Below are 13,424 nucleotides of genomic sequence, written 5' to 3' on the forward strand. Positions count from 1 at the left end.
AAAGCTTTTCATCTCCCACCTAAGCCTCTTACACTGATAATTTGTGGTTTCAACTCTTCAATAATATGCTCTCAATATATTACAACTTACTTTTTAAAAAATTTATTTATTTTAATTAATTTATTTATTTATAAATTTTAATTAGTTTACAATATTGTAGTGGCTTTTGCCATACATTGACATGAATCAGCCATGGGTGTACATGTGTTTCCCATCCTGAGCCCCCCTCTCACCTCCCTCCCCATCCCATTCCTCAGGGTCATCCCAGTGTATTACAAATTATTTTAATCCCTTCATACATTCTTTTTGGTGAAAGAACCATTATAATATGTATGTACCATCTATTTTCATTATCAGACTCTTGTATTTAAACTGCACATAAAACTCCCTTTTCAGATTAAAGTCAGTGAATATTTTGTAAATGAGCATTAAAGTAAGAACAGAAGTTTATCCTCCTCCAGGCTACTAAAGAGATCAGTGGCAGATGATCTCAAATTACCAGCAATTACTCTGCATTATTCAGTTTCCATTTTTAACATAGGGGAACACAGTGAACTTAATTTTTGTTTGAATTTGGACTTATATGACACAAAATGGTCACTTTTGTTTTATCAGAAAAGTATTAGTCAAATAATGAGTAGATGCCTGAGAAATACTCTGTTAATAATAGGGAAATGTGGAAGATTAGTGAGCTATGGCCCTGCTTCCAAGTGGCTGTGATCTAAAAGGAGAGTATATTTATATCATGGTTAGTCAGTAAAGAATTGAAGATTGTAGAGTGCAATGACCAAAGCAGTGCTTTAATTAGTAAGTTGACAGAGAAACTCATTGAAGAAAGGAGCATGGCCTGAAAGAATGCAACCTTGAAAATTAGGACTGAATTGGTAGAAAGAAGGAAAACAAGGAGCAGAGAGAGAGAACCCTCTTAGGATATTTGGAACACAGTCGAGAGATCAGCCCCAAGCAGAGAATTCCAGTGGAAACAAGTCTTAGATAAATTCCAACAGGGAAAATGAAACCAGTTAGTGATGGATCTTGACACCCAAGTTACTCTATCCTGGATGTCATAAGACAGTGACAGGATCAAATGGATGTTTTAGAATACTGATTTTAACGTACCAAAAATGGATTTGAGTTAGAGCAGAGTCAGACTTCTCTGCTGGCTCATTAGTAAAGAATCTGCCAGTCAGTGCAGGAGACACAGGTTTCATCCCTGGTCTGGGAAGATCCCCTGGAGAAGGAAATGACAACCCACTCCAGTATTCTTATCTGGGAAATCACATGTACAGAGAGGCCTCATGGGCTACGGTCCATAGGGTCACAAAAGTTTCAGACAAGATAGACTTAGTGACTAAACAACAACAGCAACAACAAACAGAGTCCAGGGGATTAGCCTAGAGACCATTTTAACATTCCAGGCATGAGGTCTTAAGGCTTTAAAGAATAGTGATATATCAATATAGTCTGCAAATTATCAATGATATACATTCTCCCCCAAACAGCAGCCTTTCAGTATAAAAACAAAATTCGGCACAGATAATGAGATGAAAGAGTCAGGCATTGTACTATCCTTTTCTTCCCCTTAGCTGTGGGGAATTTATTGGTCGGGACTATCTTGATCATCTTTTTCTCTGTTTTAATTTTACCCAGTTGATATATGCCTTACAGCCAACTGTGTAGCTGAATGTTTTATTCAATCATCCTTCCTATAGTTATATAACATGGTATATGGAGATGTATAGGTTAGTAAATGTTTATTAAAATGATTTTGAAACCATTTTAGGTCTGTTGAAATGATCTATCCTGATTACAACTTCATTTTCCATTTGCTGTTTGCCTTTAGCAAGTTTGGAGGGAAACGGATCATGCTATAAAAGTAAAAAACAATTATTGGATCCTATTTAGCCACTATATTAACTAAATTCTAATTATGAAGTTTGGACTCAGGATACTTTTGAATAATATATATGTGCAGTAGACTCCAAGTTCACAATACTGATGGGAAATTATAGATGCCTAGGCATACTCTTAAGCTTCAAGTGCTTCTTACTTGGGGAAACAATCAATGGAAATGTTGAGGCAACTTAATAATTGATTTTTACTCTTTAAACTTTAGATATGTCAGATTGTAAGAAATACATTATATAAACTTTGATTTAAAAAAAGAAAATGGCTGTTTCCTGAATGTAGTTTAGTGTCCAAGGATAAGTCATAATTTTGAATGAAAGAAAGCCTTTCCTGAGGAAAAGTTCTTATATCTTAGTGTGTTTGATATAAAGCTACAATTCTAAATAAATAGGCACTTTCCTCAAAATATGGCTGGTTTAGATGAAGTTAGATTTGTCTAATAGGCAAATAAAACCTATTATCCTTGTCTGTTGAGATTTTGAAACCCGTTGGCTTAAAAGAGAAGCCCTGACTCCTTCCAAAAGTCCCTTGGGGTGCCCCAAATTCACCTGATCTATGCAGTACTGCAACCGGGCCAGTAGCTCTGGATGCCGTAAGAGAAGCCAGCGCTTTCTTGGTGGCAGAGATTTTAACAGATCACATTTTCAACGCACAAAGAATCGCTTTTAAGTCATGCCAAGAGTGAGGAAGGTTGAAGGGATTCTCCATTTTATGTCATCTGTGTGAAATTCCAAACCTGAGATCCTGAGTCTCGGCCATGTGGAATAATGGGTACAGTTGAAAATGTATAGGAAGTGACGGATGTTGTAAATGTGTTAACTTTTCCCCAGCATTAGGAAACTAAAATGTACCAAAAACCCGGAGGGTGGGAAGTGGGGCAGGGAGAAAGACCAAGATGGGAGCTAATAAGAGAGAGAGACTAAGCAAAAATCAGCTGGGGGTGTTAAACATTTAAAAGAATCAAAGCTAGATCTTCTGCCAATTATTTTTAACCCAAACCCCGAGGCAGCAAAGCAAAATGTTGAGACTCAAAGTTAAAAAAAAAAAAAATCCAAAAGGAAATTAAGGAGGAAATAACAGATGGGAGGAAAATGCTTAACTGCAGTCAAAAGAATGAAAACAAAATGAGAGGGTGGCCAAAACAAAAGGAGGAGAAATAAAGTTTTTCTTTTTCATTTCTGTTTCATATTACAGTCTGAGTTCAGTAACATGAGTGTATACTCTTTTCTTACTTGTCTTTGGAAGAGCCTTTTCATCCTTTTCAACTCAATCAGGGAAAAGGAAAAGATGCTGAAGCTTTTCTGTTTTGAGCCACATCATCATTTTGTCCCATAACTGACAAAAATACTCATCAATAATTTCCATACATTATGTATACCTTATATCAGAGGTAAACTGCAGAAGCACTAGGAAGTTCTGTAAATATTTAATACTTAACAATACCAAGACCCAATAATATAATTGCTTGCATATATACCTTCCTTCTAAAGAAAGTGACAAATGTAGAGCATTATTCAGCTGTTTGATATTTCCAATGTTATTGGAAATGGTCAGTTAATGAAATCATGGTGAGGGAGAGAGTTGTTCAGACAAAATTTTAAGAAGTGTGATGTTTATGCAAATGCCTAGTCAAGAAATTCACATTAATAATTCCAACATTACAATAAAGGCATGAGGTATAGATATAATATCAGAAAGTCAAATATTAGCAACATTTTACACACCTTGCAAGCAATGCTGGTATTTGTGGGAACTTTTGACAGACAGACTCACACACATGCGCTCGCACACACATATACTCAAAATGTATCACTATGATGAAATCCAGTTTACACAAAAATTTACTTTTCTGATTTGTTTATTAGCAGTGGCTCTTAATTAAATGTTTAATAATGAAGTGATTATTGCTCATATTCTTTGGAACAGGGCTCAATGTGACCACTTCAATCTAATAAACGTATAACGCATTTGGCCACAATTATAATAACATCATGAATACCCAAATCACCACCATTCTATGCTAGATAATTGCCACTTTAAGACAAGTGCATGGCCATTTTATCAATGCTAGTATTCCCAGGAGGATTCTTTTATGCTGATCTGTGTTATATCATCCCATAGATTATCCAGGCCATTTTAGAGATACTAATCTAACTTTGGGTTGCTCTTCAAATGAGTTGTTTGTCATACTCTTCAAGAGTTTTTCTCACCCCACCCCCTTATTCTGGCAAGTAGTTAATGACAAATATGTGAAGTCCGGTTTAAGGAAACCCTGTGAACACTTGTTCTGAGAGCCCTTATGAAATGGGAATAACACCCTCTTTTAGGGGATGTGCTATTTACTTTAGGATTTTGTTGATAAGCTTTTCTTAAAGCTAGGCAGGTATCTGAGAACAAATCAGTTTGCCAAGACACAGTCTTCAGAGATGAGTTAAATATTACATTCTTAAAGAAGCTTTATATCCCAGGAAAATAATCAAAGTTGGTTCCATCACTGGCTTGTGGCCATGATCTAGTTCTTGCAGGACTTGGCACTTTCTGAAGGAGAAAATAAATACTTCTGACCTGGCTGGGTGTGAGTGGACTTTCCTCTTTCTCCCCACAAGTATGATAGCCACTTTCTGGGAGAAACAGGACATCAGGTCCCTAATTCAATGGTGACCACTATGTAGGTAAAGTTATAAGGCTGATTCAATGCTTTTAGACAATTGCTGCTGGTCAACAGACCATGCTTTAAGTAGGATCAACAAATCCTAAAGTCTGTTAGAAATCCAGAATACCAGATCTCACCTCAGACCTATAGATTGGAATTTGCATTTCAACATAGTCTGTAAGTGTCACTTACATAATTAAATTTGAGATTATACTGCTCTGGAGTATCTTCTTTCTACCAGTCCAAATTTCCATTCTCTCAGTCAGGGTAAGGAATGAATGATACAAGTTAAGTAACAGGTGCAAAAGCACTTGTTAGAGACAATCTAATGAGATTCAAATATTAAATACTGCTATTTTCAGTGTTTAGGGAAAAAAATGAACTCTCATGGAAAAGAATCAGATCTGAAATGAGAAGATTCAGCTCATTCTGTTTTTGCCTCTTAAAAGCTGTGTGACCTTGAACAAGTCACTTAAACTATCTAAGCTCAGGTTCCTCAGCTTTAAAATAAGACATCTTCCCTAGCTCCTTCCTGGCAGCTAATTATGAACTTCAAATGAGACCAACAGATGAATGTAGTTTTGAACTGTGACATGCAGTATAAACTTTTGATTTGCTTACATTGGCAACTGAAAATTTTTAGAATTCCTGGAATCATCTTGGGAAGGAGAGGGTTAAAAAGAGTCTGGACCAAGGAGCTAATAAGTAAGTGCCAGGCACTTTCCACAAATTACCCTAATTCTCACAGCAAGGTAGTCATTATTATTCCTAATTTACAGACAAGGGAACTGAAACTCAAGGAGCTTAGAAGCTTGGCCAAGGCCATATCATTAAATAAGTAGAAGAGCTGGAAATCGAAGCTGGACTTATCTTGTGAAGCTCTCTCACCTTGCAGCCATCCCGCTATTTGTTCAACTGCTTCCCAGCCAAGAGCAAACAAAATAAACGATCTCCCAAATGAAAGCAGTGCCACGGTACAGGCATCTTTGTTTTGAACCTAAGTCCTGTCCTATTTTAAGCACCCCTCAGTGGTTGCTCAAATGAAAGCCATCAGGCAGTCTGGCAGCAGCCTCATCTCCAGCCTAATCCAAGCTCTCTCTTCCTCACTTCATTTCGACCACGGTCGCCTTTGGATAGTTCCTTGACTATACCACGCCCTTGTCCACAGACGTCCCTGCAGGTGTTCTTATTCTGGGGCTTTGTTTCCTCAGTTCCATGGCCACCTTATGTCTGCCTCCCTCAGACTTGCCTTAACTGTCCCCTTCCTAAAGAGGCTTTCCCTGACACCTCATCCAAAGAAAGCGCTTCTCCTCAGCTGCCTCAGCTTTCAGTTTTTTTCTTTTTAGTTTTCTTCCCACCCCCTCCAGGAATACAAGCTCCATGAAGCAAGAATCATTCTTGCTTTCTGATATCATAAGACCTAGCAGAGAACAATTTGATAAATAAAGGGATATAAAATGAGAGAGAGGAAGGGAAAAAAAGAGAAACGGGTGAAAAGAATGGGGTATTTGGCAATGCATGTGGCCTGAATTTGTTTGTTGTAAGAATTTAAAGGGAGACAATGGTGAAACACACACACACACACACACACACACACACACACACACACTTTAAATTGTGCCTAGCACATAGTATTCAATGATTCATAAACGTTCTTTATAGAAAACATATCTTTAACCTACATGGGTTAAGTGATAATACCACAAAGCTAGGGAAATATATCCTCCTCCAAGCAAAATTTATTATTCCCTAGGAGTTGAAGAAATGTAGTTCTCACAGGAATTGCACACCTGTGTCATAGTCTTCTGCATCACGGCCTCTCCCAGCTGAAACCCCACCTTTTCAATCAAATTGGAAAGTCTGTTTCCAACCTTTCTTATTGTTCTCCTCTTTTTCTAAATTGGTGGCAAACTTCCTCCTATTGGCCTGGAAACAGCTGAACAACAGCTGGAAAGGCTCATAGGCATGTCCCCTCCAGTAATCAGGAATAGACAAATGAAAGTCAGAATAAAGATAGACTAGGATGCCAGCAACTCCATGTCTCAAAGTAGTGATACTGGTCTTAGACGAGTCACTTGGGGTGAGGGCTGAATCTGCCAGCATTCCAAGACTAGCTTTGTCATTTACTAGCTGTGAAACTTAAAGAAAGTTACTTAGCCACTCTATTCTTCAGTCTCCTCAACTACAAAGCAGGAATAGTAACATCCTCATAGGGTTATTGTAAAGAGTAAATAAAGTCCTCGTAAATAACTAAAACAGTCACTGGCACAGAGTAAACACAATGAAACTTAACGATGGTATTTCCTGTCTGTGTGAGTGTCTGTGTGGGTATGTGAAATGTCATTACCAATGAAGATCTTTTCTGGAATGAATAAGTCATTCATGATTGAATGAGTTACATTTAAGAGTCAAACTAAATATTTGGGGGTTTGATTCCTGTCTGAGAAAGCTTTCTTCCTGAATTTTCTATTTGTCTTTAAGGTAGAAAATGGTGTTGTAAAGGGAGAATGGAAAACAAAGATACCAAATCCTGTAAGAGAAAGTTCTTGATCCCTGAAATCCAGGATAAAGCCTTGGAACTTAGCTCCAATGAAATCTTTGTCAGGTGGGGCATGACTGTGCAAGAAAGAGTGACAGAAAAGCTAGGGGATGACAATGAAATGAGAAGACCCCTTTTGGGAAACAGGTCTAGGAAAGACTGAGTAAAAGAAGGTCCTGGAAAATTGTATGGAATTCAGAAAAATAGATAGGACTAAGATGGCTAATGTTAATCGATCACTTCCCATGTGTCAGGTACTATTTCAAGGGCTTCATATGCATTAAAAGCACGTAGTGCTTTCTTCAACCTTAAGAATTCCTGTTTTACATGTAAGGAAACCAAGGCAGAGAGAGGTAATGTAGTTTTCCCAAAGATCACATAATTTCCCAAGAAGCTCATTCTCTAAAAGGATGAGCAGAGAGCTGGCAGAGATAGAGTTTGTTTAGAATTGGAAAGGGGGGTGGGGATATGAGGATAGAGACAGACTCTGAGTTTGAGTGCATTTATACTGATGTTACTGAGATTTTAAATTCCAAAAACTTTTATATCATCTTATAAAGTATTTCTTAAACTCTGATCTCTGTTTTATGCACCTTAGAAGAGAAAGTAGACTATAAAGTCATAAAAGTTATGCATCAGTGAGCCCTTTTGTTTGGACTAGAAGCAAGTCTCAAGCTTGAGAGCATGTATAGTTCTTCTACTGTAGTTGTAATCGTTTTCTGTTACTCGGTCTTGCTTGTCTCTTTCCTCCACTTTGCCCCAACAACCAACATATTCTAATAATAATAAACATGAACACTAAAATAGTGCAAGGAAAATAACGTAGTTGAGGGGCTTGCTATAGAAGGTAATTTCTCAGACACTGTAAAATCCCTTGCTTATTTTTTTTGCAACCAGGAAAGTTAGCTAATAACCATCTTTTTCCAACTCCTCTTGCAAGTGCAAATCCAATACAGTTCTTCAGTTAGGCACAGTAAAAAGAAAATGCAAAGGCATTTGAAAAAGCTCACCCATTTAGATTTAATTACATACATAACTGGTGTCCTCCCAAGTGTGAAAATGCTGTAACCAATAAATCAGACAATAAAATGCTATCTGAGCAGAACAGATTTATAGAGAAGATGTGTGAGCAATCGAAATTCACTGACTTGCTTGCATTGGGTATTTTTACCCAGAAAAGTTCTTATATGCAAAAGCAAATTCCTGCTCTTGGAATCTTGCCTCCTTTTGAGCACTTAGGTCAGTTAGTTTCCCTAGAGGGTGTTCTTGTGTAATGACTTTAAAATGAACAGGCAATTTTAATCTTAAAATTATCTCTATATGTTAAAGAATCACTAGATCTGTGTTTGTATATATATTTTGAGGATTATCTCATTCGTTCACTACTGTTACTCACACGTTTAATTAATGACTACTTAATGAAGCTTAGTTCAGTAGAAAGAATATTTCATATTAGAGTTCGCTGGAAATTCACAGACAAGGAAGACTTCAACCTTTTGCAAACCAAAATTTTGAAAGATGTGACATTCAGACTACCAAAAAATGTGACATTCAGACTATCAACATATCTTCCCAATATCATGGGGAAAAACAAAACAAAACTGTGTTATAATAGTAAGGGGATAGATCATTCAATGATTGCCAGTGGTTTTGATCTTTATAAAACAAGTGCATTTTTAAATGTATTTACTCTGGATTGAAATATCTTGCAAGTGACAAACAGTAAGAAAGTTGGGAAAACTGGAGTCTTGTTATCTGTTAGGCATGCTTTTGCCAAGTGCAAAATCTTTGGAGGGTATAGTCTCTTCGCATTTTTTATGTTCCCGTTTGGAATAAAATCAAACAGACAAAAAATATTTTCCCTTTTAATAAAACCTTGTAAAAATAATACTTTAATACACTTCATAACTATTGGTCAACCATGTTAAAGGCACAATCTGATCTCTGCAGACACTTTTCTATGGAAAAGAGCCAGTCAGCTGAACAACTTCCTCATTTGTTATGCTTATGAAAATAAAAATTTAGCAGACTAGAATTTCAAAACCATCCATGGTTACAAGTAAGGAAACAATAATAGCAGGACTTTATCATTAACTTACAGTGCTCTTGGAATTTCCTTGGTTAATTCAGACAGCAAAGTGGCTCTCCCTGAGTGGGGATAGTTCCTTTCTTACTTTCCTTTCTGCATCACACCATAAAGCTCACTTCTTTAATGATCTCGGTTAGATTGGTTTTGTTTATTTGTTTCTCTGAAAGTTCTAGGCTCTGACTAGAAAGCAGGAATGTAGCAATGTGAAACAGGCGAAGTTCAGAGATACTCTTGATTGACTCAGAAAGGATCCATTTCCTCCTCCCTAACTGTGGATTTTTAAGTCTGGGTCTGGCTCCTGCTGTTTTTTCTCTAAATATTTATCAGCTAATAATTACATGCCGGCTCCAATGGCAATGAATTTGTCTGAAGAAATAAATAAGAAGGCTTTCTTTTCCCAAATATGCTAAATAATGCAAGGACCATGTAGTATTTTGTAACTGGAGTTTTCCTTCATCCAATTATCAGATTCAGGTCTTTCAATTTTAACACTCATTTGACATATATAAAAATCATGTTACTTCAGTATGCTCTGTTTTACTTCACTATACTCTGTTTCTCTATCTCTCTTTTTTTTTCCTTTTAAAAAAATGATTTCCCATTTGTTTGCCTGTTTCCAGTAAGTTTCTCTAGTAAGTATTTGCCTCTCTTATACATGCTGGGTGCTCTGCCTAAAGTTAATAGAACTGCTTAGTAAAGTCCACTGAATCCTGGCACAAGAACCTATTACAGCGAAGAGCATTCTTTGTACTTAGAAATATTTTAAGAAATAAATTTCTGAAAAGTTGCCTGATAGGGTTTAGAATTCATTATGTGATCAAGACACTAAACCCAGACCTGCATTTTGCAAGCCTTTTATTTTTATATTTGCAAAGGGCTCTCCACACTGGTTTACTTAAATTGACCTTTTGTGCTTTAAATAAATGTAGTTTTCATAAAGCTGAGGCAAAGCAACAAGCAGAAGTTGTACTAACCTTAGTATATTTAAACTTCAAATTGGTGAGTGGGGCAGGTACGTCTGGCATGGCTGAGGACGACATTGCTGGTTCCGCTCCTGGAACACAGGTGACAGGCTCAGCGATTTGGTTCTGATAGAGCACTTGGCTTTATTTGTTCCTTTTTTATCTGCATGGGCTAAGGTTTATTTGCATACTGGGATATGATTGGATGAACAAACTCGGAGCAAAAAGAAAACGACACTACTTATTTGTAACACCTAGAGCAGGAAGCCCTTGACTTTAAACTTAAATCCTTAAGAAACCAGTGCTCCAGCATTGAAGCTGCGTCCGGAGACAGGGCACTATTTGCAGACGAATTAATTTACAAACCCGAAACCTGTGATAAGTGTAGGAAGCACAGCTGCTCTGGCCACTAAGGCCAGTTATTATTTTTTTGGCTTTTCGTGCCTTTTATGTTACTGTGAAACTTTCTGTGTTCTGACAGACTTGGAATCAGAGAATTCGAGGATTGAAAAGGAATCTCAAAGGGCACTTGTTCTTTGCAGAGGCGAGTGAGGCAAGGACCCTGGCCAGGTGTCTTTAGGACAGTGCTATCCGCGATCTGTTCATGTCCCAGAAAAGCAGGGTCCTTTTCTTTAGGTCCCCTCTAGAGACCCTACCCCAAGGCCACTTTAAAAGAATCATGCCCATCAGATGTATTTCAGTGCTTGGTAAGCAGACCTACTAGGATTTCAGGAGCTCTAAATTATCTTTATTTAAGTTATCTTTATCTTTATTTAAATGGTCTTTATCTAAATTATCTTTTATATGTGGGAACAGAAATGTCAGCAGGATTTTTTAGGGAACTCAGACTGTGCTGTCACACACTCACCACAATAGCAAATGGCAATATCGTCTGCTAAAACTCACTTAAAATGAAAGTAACCTCTGGTTTTGGAAATTGGCTGGTATTTATCAACCATAGACGCAGGCAATTGTACCAAGAGTGAATTTAAACAGGATTCCTGAGTAATATAGGTTCTTAAAATGAGATTAATGTTTCAAGTTAGGAACATTCAAAAAGGACAATTTTTAACTGTACTACTCCCATTTTTAAGTATAAAATTTTATTTTATCGAAAGTCTAGCAAAAGTTACAGTCAGAACAAGATGGAAAACCTTGGGTGCTTTTTACCAATTACTAAGAATTAAGAGTAATAATATTTCTTCCAGTGAAAAGTGCCAGCTTTTCCAAATATGGGATTTAAGTAGGGAAGCTGAGGTTTGTTGAATAGTTACTCCAAATCAGGGGCAGGAACCGTACTTTCTCTTTCTGCACTCTCTGGGTTTCCCACTTTACAGACATAAAATAGCTTGTTTATGAACACCAATCTTATAAGGACAAAACCAAAATTTCACTTCAGGCCAGTGTGACACCAAAACCTTGGTTCTTATTCCAATTTATTCTCCTTGTCCTCCTCTCCACAAGAGCATTCCCAGATGGGCTCAAGAGTCGGCTGTTTTGTTCTCTGAGTCGTCACCCTCACAGGCCCTCAAGTGTAGCCTTTTATTTGTCTAAGATGAGGGTCAACAAATTTTTTTCTGTAAAGAGAGAAAGATTATTTTTTGCTTTCTAGGCCACACAGTTTCTGTTTTGATTTACTCAACTCTACAGTCAACCGATACCATAATACAGTTTGCAATACAATGTTATTTACAAAAATAGATTCAGCTCATAGGCCAGGCCCCTAGATGCTAAGACAACCATCCCTGAGGTCCTTGCCTCCCCTGTGCCTCTGCTTGAAGACCAGATAGAAACTTCTATGCTGTTTCATTGTTTTTTTCTCTCTCTCCCTATCCCCCTCACTCACAATTTCATTCTTTTTGGAAAATCTAATTGTTTTCTCTCTTAAAAATATGTTTTGAATTAAATGCACAATTACACAACAGCTGTTACATAACTCACAGAGTGGTGCTCTGGCCAGGCCCAGACAGCTGTGTTTTGCTACTTTCTTCTGCTCTCAGCTTTGCAGTTGTTTATGGAGTCAAACACTTGTCCAGGCAGTGAAAGCTCAATGCTTCACAGCACACTTGGTGTGTCATCTAACTGTTTATATGCTCCTTCTTAATCATATTTTATTGAATAATTGCATAAGAACAGGTCCCTTTATGTCAGACATTACAGAATGTAGGTAAAAGGAACAGTTATTAAACAGGTTACCACACCTGCCCATTAAATTTTTACAAATATTTACCAAGTATCTTCTATGAGGAAAGCATTGTGATGAGAGGATCAGGAACTTTCCCACCTTAATCTTACTTGAAGGGCAGATCTTTCTTATCCAGAAACCACAGAGCCTGAGATCTCTGCTTCTGAAATAAGTATTGATATCATCCATTTCCTAGAATTTGTCTTGTAGAATAGTATGATCTTAGGAGTGGTTGCATGGGTAAAAGGCCAAGGAGATCACTTCCCTCCTTTACAAAGGGAAAATGGCTTTGGTGAGAACACAGGGACGAGGAAGCCCCACTTCAAGACTGAGTCAAAGGTTGTATATTTTTATATACAATATATATTGTATATTTTAGCAGGCTTATGCAGCAGAGGATGGGCTGGAAATTAAACTTGAGAATCATAGATGAAGGATGTTTAATCATCCTTTCCTTCTTAGGGACAAGTTAAATTACACACACATACATACCCATCCACCCACACTCACACACCCGTGAAGGGGTGGGAAGAGGAGCATAATTTAATTTTCTTTTAAATCTGACTTCTTCTAGTCCTTGGTGAAAACTGTCATCATCCCAAGAACCATACAGACTAGGTCTCCAACTATGGCTGAAACTGCTGACTCATAGTATAAGGAATCTCTCTAAAACACTTCTAAAACTCAAGCCTTAGTCACTGAAAAGCTATTGGTGCCTAAGCTTCTCCCACTCACATGAGTAACTGAAATAAAAAACATGCACATTGAACACACATAACTGTATGATGAAATAAAAAATCGCTGATCTCCACATTTTCTGATTTCAAAATCCAGAATCGATCTGTTGGAGCTGAATTTGCTTCGCTTAATGACATCTGCTGTCCCTGACTCTTCAGTGTTGCCTTCAGCATCACAGGGTGAGTCTGCTGAGTGGTTAACCCAGCGATGGATATGTCTCTTTGCTTTTGATCACCGCAGTGTCAACAGACACCACTTGGGTTCACGTGCCTGTTTGGCTTTTAATAATTTGGAAAAAAATGGATCTTGGTATGTGATGAGAGAATCTGTGCTCGATTGGCAAGTTGGTA

At 37.5% G+C, this 13,424-nt stretch overlaps 1 protein-coding gene across 1 annotated transcript in view; it reads right to left on the reverse strand.

The window, feature by feature from the left end:
- ALDH1A1 (aldehyde dehydrogenase 1 family member A1) overlaps positions 1-10,317 on the reverse strand; it is a 55,724-nt gene extending 45,407 nt beyond the window's left edge. Inside the window, exon 1 of the mRNA XM_055426886.2 lies at positions 10,164-10,317. Coding sequence (XP_055282861.1) covers positions 10,164-10,229 — 66 coding nt within the window. The 5' untranslated portion in view covers positions 10,230-10,317. The remainder of the gene's footprint in view (positions 1-10,163) is intronic.
- Positions 10,318-13,424: the final 3,107 nt, after the last annotated feature.

Source organism: Moschus berezovskii, chromosome 7 (genome assembly GCF_049115385.1).
Source record: "Moschus berezovskii isolate FMDL1 chromosome 7, NW_MosBer_1.0, whole genome shotgun sequence".
NCBI classification, from domain to species: domain Eukaryota; kingdom Metazoa; phylum Chordata; class Mammalia; order Artiodactyla; family Moschidae; genus Moschus; species Moschus berezovskii.